The sequence below is a fragment of the Blastomyces gilchristii genome (assembly GCF_000003855.2).
Source record: "Blastomyces gilchristii SLH14081 genomic scaffold supercont1.12, whole genome shotgun sequence".
Taxonomy (NCBI): Eukaryota; Fungi; Ascomycota; class Eurotiomycetes; order Onygenales; family Ajellomycetaceae; genus Blastomyces; species Blastomyces gilchristii.
In genome coordinates, this window is record NW_003101671.1 from 412,997 (window position 1) to 418,181 (window position 5,185).

Sequence of the window (5,185 nt, forward strand, 5' to 3'; positions counted from 1 at the left end):
CAAGAACTTGTTATTTCTCTATTTCTTCTTTCTTTCTTCTCTTCAGAATTTCAATCTCAGGAATAGTATTTGAGAAAGCATCTTTTTTCACATCAACTGAGTGTATTTTTGAACTCATTATTTTCACTCAATGAAAAGTTGATCAGACTGTTTCAATTGAGATATTTCTAAGTCTGTTTTCAATTGAAAAGTTGGTCAGACTGTTTCAAAAGAAGAATAAAAGACTTTTGTATATAAAATACCTGATTTTTTTCACACTAGTTCAGTAACTAGATTAGATTTTTGAAGAGAATCTAATAAACTAAAATTAATTTTTGAGATAAATCAATAAAATCTTTACAATCTCTTTCTTGGGATACAGTGAGAAAAAGTATGATATCAATTGATAATAAATCAGATAATATGACAGTTTTTGAGAGAAAAACTGACAAAAAATAAATTAATTTTTTACAGAGAAATTGATTAAAACTATTCAATTTTATTCTAAATCATTCAATTCTTCTCACACAATAAGTGTGCAACTCAAATCAGTTAATAAAGAGTGTAAAAAAGAATTAAGTATTAATAAAAGCTCTTCAGTCACTGAAAAAGTAATTCTTACTTAAAAGAATATGAAATTATAATAGAAAACAACTCTGTTTTTAATTCTTTGAAAGAATATTGTGTAAAACTCAGAGAAAAACATCTTACTTTTTCAAGAGAAGTAAAAAACTATTTCTAAGATCTTTTTTTTTTTGCATTAACTGCTACAGAAGAATGAGATAGAAACTGCTAAGATATGTACTACTGTATACTCTCTATCAAGACTTTCTCTCTTCAGAGTCTTGATATTATAGAGAATATAAGTCTGTTTCTATATAATAATATAAATATTGTCAGCAGGATGTAGAGAAACTGGTTATTTATATCTCAAAATAGAAGACTTTATCAATGATTATATTAATATAGAGTTAATTTTCAAATTTAATAGAAATCTAGTGTTGCTGTTCTCAATTTCTTGCAGAATCTAGTGAATATTGAGATATTAAAACTAGATTTAATATATCTCACTGTGCAGAGATCAAAGGCTCAGTCAGATCTTGAAATATACTGATTTTATAGTTGTTGATGTGCTGTTGACTCATTGTTCACTGATTATGTATTGAATGCTGTTGCCAAGGTATCTTTTTGTATCATTCTGCCGGGGATGGGCCAGATTGAGAGGGGTAGTACAAGGGTGAGACTTGGTGTTGAAGTCTAGATACACTGGTGACAGACTGTGGAGATTGCACTTCAGAAGAGTCTGTTGATTATGTGCTTGATATTATCACTGAGGTATCTTTTTGTATTTTTCTGCTGGGGATGGGCCAGATTGGGAAGGGCGGTACGAGGGTGAGACTTGGCATTGGTGTTTTGGAACATCAAAGATGGACAGGGTTTTCGCGGAGGTTGCTCCTTGGATATCTCCACAACTACAGGTCAGGGATCTTCCAAAATCGAGAAGATTGGTGCATATGGCTAGGTCACTTCATCTTACAATTTGTATGGCACTCTGGCCCGGGGTTGTGGTGTGGTAGGGGAGAACGGGGGATAATCCCACACAGGAGTTTCAAACAACGTCCGGTTCACGTTTGGCTGGATAACTCCACCACTACACAGGGTATGCGGTCGGCGATGGGGTCAGAATGCTTGTATGATCGAGGGCTTTTCAATGGATCTATCGGCGGGTTCTTATTCGAAAAATCGAGCGAGTTCGTGGTGGAGCGGTCAAATATATATAACTGTCTCATAGCCTGAAAGAATAGACCTCTCTCTGTATTTGATAGTCTGATTATATTGTTCAATAGTCTTTCTGTCTTGACAGTTCTTTGTTGAATGTAATATTTAAAATTCAACTTGAAGTTTAATCATACTTCTAATCATTTGATATTAACACTGGGTTAAATCTCTCTATTTAAAAGAGTTAGAGATAGTTCTTTCTCATTGAATCTAGAAAAGAAATGAATTAACTCAGTTTTATTCATATCAAATTGAATTTAATTGATATCTACTCTAACAAAGATTTTCTTTACAGCTTCTTCAATCACTTTTAAATTATCTTTGATAGTTTTTGAGCTGTAGACTAGATCAATATCATTTATATAACTTGAAGATTGCACTATTCTCATATTTCTATTTTTGAATAGATATGCAGTGTATATTGCAAATAAAATGAGTGAGATTGAAGATTCTTACAGTACTTTTATTTTTATCTCAGTCTTGTCTTGTTTCATTCCATCAAAGAAAAGTTGTATAATTCTTTTAGATATAAAACAGTTAACTCATTTTATTAGAGAAAGTGGCAGTTTTAACATCTTCAATATCTGAATTAACTTTGACTTTGAAACATGATCAAAATCTTCTTTTATATCAATAAAAACTGCAGTTGAGACCAGATCTTTATGCTTTGCTATTTAAATATTATAAACAACTGAGAGAACAGTGTCAATTGCAGAATACTGTTTTCTATCTCTCATTTATTTACTGAATAAAAGAGAATTACTGATAGAGCTTATAAAAGATAGTTGAGTAGCTATTATCTTTTCTAAAACCTTTTCTAGACAGTTCAATAGAGATATTACTCTATATGACTTAAGAATTGAAGTTTTTTCATTAGATTTTATAAGAATCACTTCAGTGGCTTCTCTCCAGCATTCAGAATGATATCCATTTTTCAAGAGATTGAAAAAGAGCTCAAAATATTCATTCTTTAAGTAGAAGTATGTATTTTGAATAATCAAGTGATTAATTGAATCAGGCTCTGCAGCAGTCTTAACTGAACTTGAGAAGATAACTGACTCTAATTCATCTTGAGTAAGATCAGGCCATTCCCAGTCATTTTCATCAATATAGTTGAGAAGTGATATATTCTCTTCCTCTGAATCTGAATCTGATGAGTTATGAAAGAGAGTTCTTATAAAAGCTTGACATTTATTGAATCTTCTAGAGATTATACAGTTCACATCAAATCTCTGTAGTCTGATTCAAATCACTGATAATATAGTAACAAAGCTCTGAAATATCTGTGATTGAACAGAGATCTTCATAATAACTGTGAAACAAGATTAAGAGAATTAAATTAATATTCACTGAGACTCTGCTGAACAATATAAGATAGAAGATCTGATATGATTGAATCTTCAGAATATATAAATTATATATTCATCTTATACACTAGATTATCATTATATTAGATATAAAGTGATAGAAGTTCTAGATAGTTATAACTACTGTCTTAACATATTATCAGAGATTCATGATGTATTTTATACAAGCTTACTCTGTCACACTGTCACTGATTCATTCTCTTCTCAGCTGACTTCTGACTGACAGTCATCAGACATCATAGAAGAAGATAATGAGCTTGAGTGAGAGATTGAGAATATTCTCAATGAGAGATCTCACAGTTACAGTCAGTAATATTTTATGAAATAAGTCAGCTACAATTAACTGACCTGAACTCTGAGTTCTGTGTTATCTGAAATAGTGACTCTTGACTGATGAGAACTGCTTCTGAAAGAAGAAGGCTAATGTGACAGGCTGTGCCTGATCAATTATATAGACTATTTCATCATACTTCATACATTCTTCTGTTTCACTCTTGAACATATACACTTCAGTTCTCAGCCATTCTCAATCACTGATTCTCAGTCATTATATACATGTATAAATATTCATCTTAATTGCTGATTTCTACACTTTCTCTTTCTTTCCTTCTCTAACATTTTTCTCTTTGTTATATAAGACCTATCAATATAATACCGCTCTATTCAGTGTAGACCTCTTATATATAATATGATATGAAATCATGTTACAGAGTGTTAAGTAATACATGCTATGAATACAAAGATTAAAATAATGTATTGTGTATTATACAATAGTCTCAGAGTCAGATTGAAAGAAAAGTATGATTTAAATTAATTAAATATAAGATTCTTATTCTTAACTGAGATAGAAATTAAATACTTAATAGACTTTCTATCAGAAACTCAAGCAGTTATAAGAAAATAACTGAATTCAGAAATATCTGAATATGAAAAGGTGAAAATTGATCAGATATAGTCTGTTAAAACAGCTATATACTATCTTTTAATAATTTTATTTTATTATAGTCTCTTTTTACTTTTTCTTTTCTTTTCTATTCTTTTCTATTTACTGATTTAATATGACTATTGTTAAGACTTTGTTCTCTTTTCTTTTATCATAATATTTTCAAATGATTTCAAAGTATCAGAAGGTGTTAAAATACTGCAATTTGTAAAAAGTTTTTATATTCTGAGCTGGAATTTTCTGATTTTACATATCTGAAATTGATAAATGTATAATAGTTAACTTTATGAATATTAGAAAAAAAACTCTGAGAACTAAAAGTTCTCAGATAGATGTCATAGTGTCTGACTACATACATCTATAATTGAAGAATAATAATAATAATAATAATAACAAAGATTAAAAATGAATATAAAGAAATGTATAAGAAATGTAAATACTGTAAAGAAAGTATGAAAAGTGCGGAATGAAAAAAGAATAAATATTTGAAGATTAATCTGAGCTATATGAGTCAGAACATTTAAATATTTTAATGAAGTGTATGTGATGTTATATTACAGTGTTTTTTACATGGAAAAGTTGGTTTTTTTATAACATTAAGAGATTTCATTGTAGTAATCATGAAATGGTGTGAAAACAAGTGTTGAGTGATTTGATTACATTAAGTTACTAGTTACGGAGTACACTAGCACAATTCAGGTTTGCTGACTGTTTCAATGTTGCTCCGGCTCAACTGCGCCTGAGTTAACTACCTGTTTGGTACGTGCCTCACCACCGCAGCCGCTGTCGTCTCCTATATATATCACAGCCAGATGCTCCACTTGCATAAGTGAAGCATTGATTAATTCCCCCCTATCTGCCTTCGGTTTTTGTTATTGCGCTCCTCTATCCACGCCACCCTCCCATCCATCTTTCTCGGGTGGCTCTCCACCCCCTGATTCTCATTACGCGGTTCCTTTTATTCCATGCTATCCGCCAATTCCGTGATCTACCCCGGGCTCTATCTTCCCCGACTGCGCATACGAAAAAGCAAAACATATCAGCTGTGAAAAAAGCACTCGCGGAAATACACTGTTTATGGGAGAGAACGAATAAAAAGGGGTGCTGATTTGACACC

General features: G+C 31.3%; 1 protein-coding gene across 1 annotated transcript; it reads left to right on the plus strand.

Annotated features, from left to right (window-relative positions):
* Window positions 1–1,341: 1,341 nt before the first annotated feature.
* Window positions 1,342–1,776, plus strand: BDBG_17309 (uncharacterized protein; the record flags this gene model as incomplete). The annotated part of the gene is made up of 1 exon (XM_031725062.1): window positions 1,342–1,776. One exon carries the CDS (start codon window positions 1,342–1,344, stop codon window positions 1,774–1,776), a length of 435 nt encoding a protein of 144 aa, XP_031579180.1.
* Window positions 1,777–5,185: the final 3,409 nt, after the last annotated feature.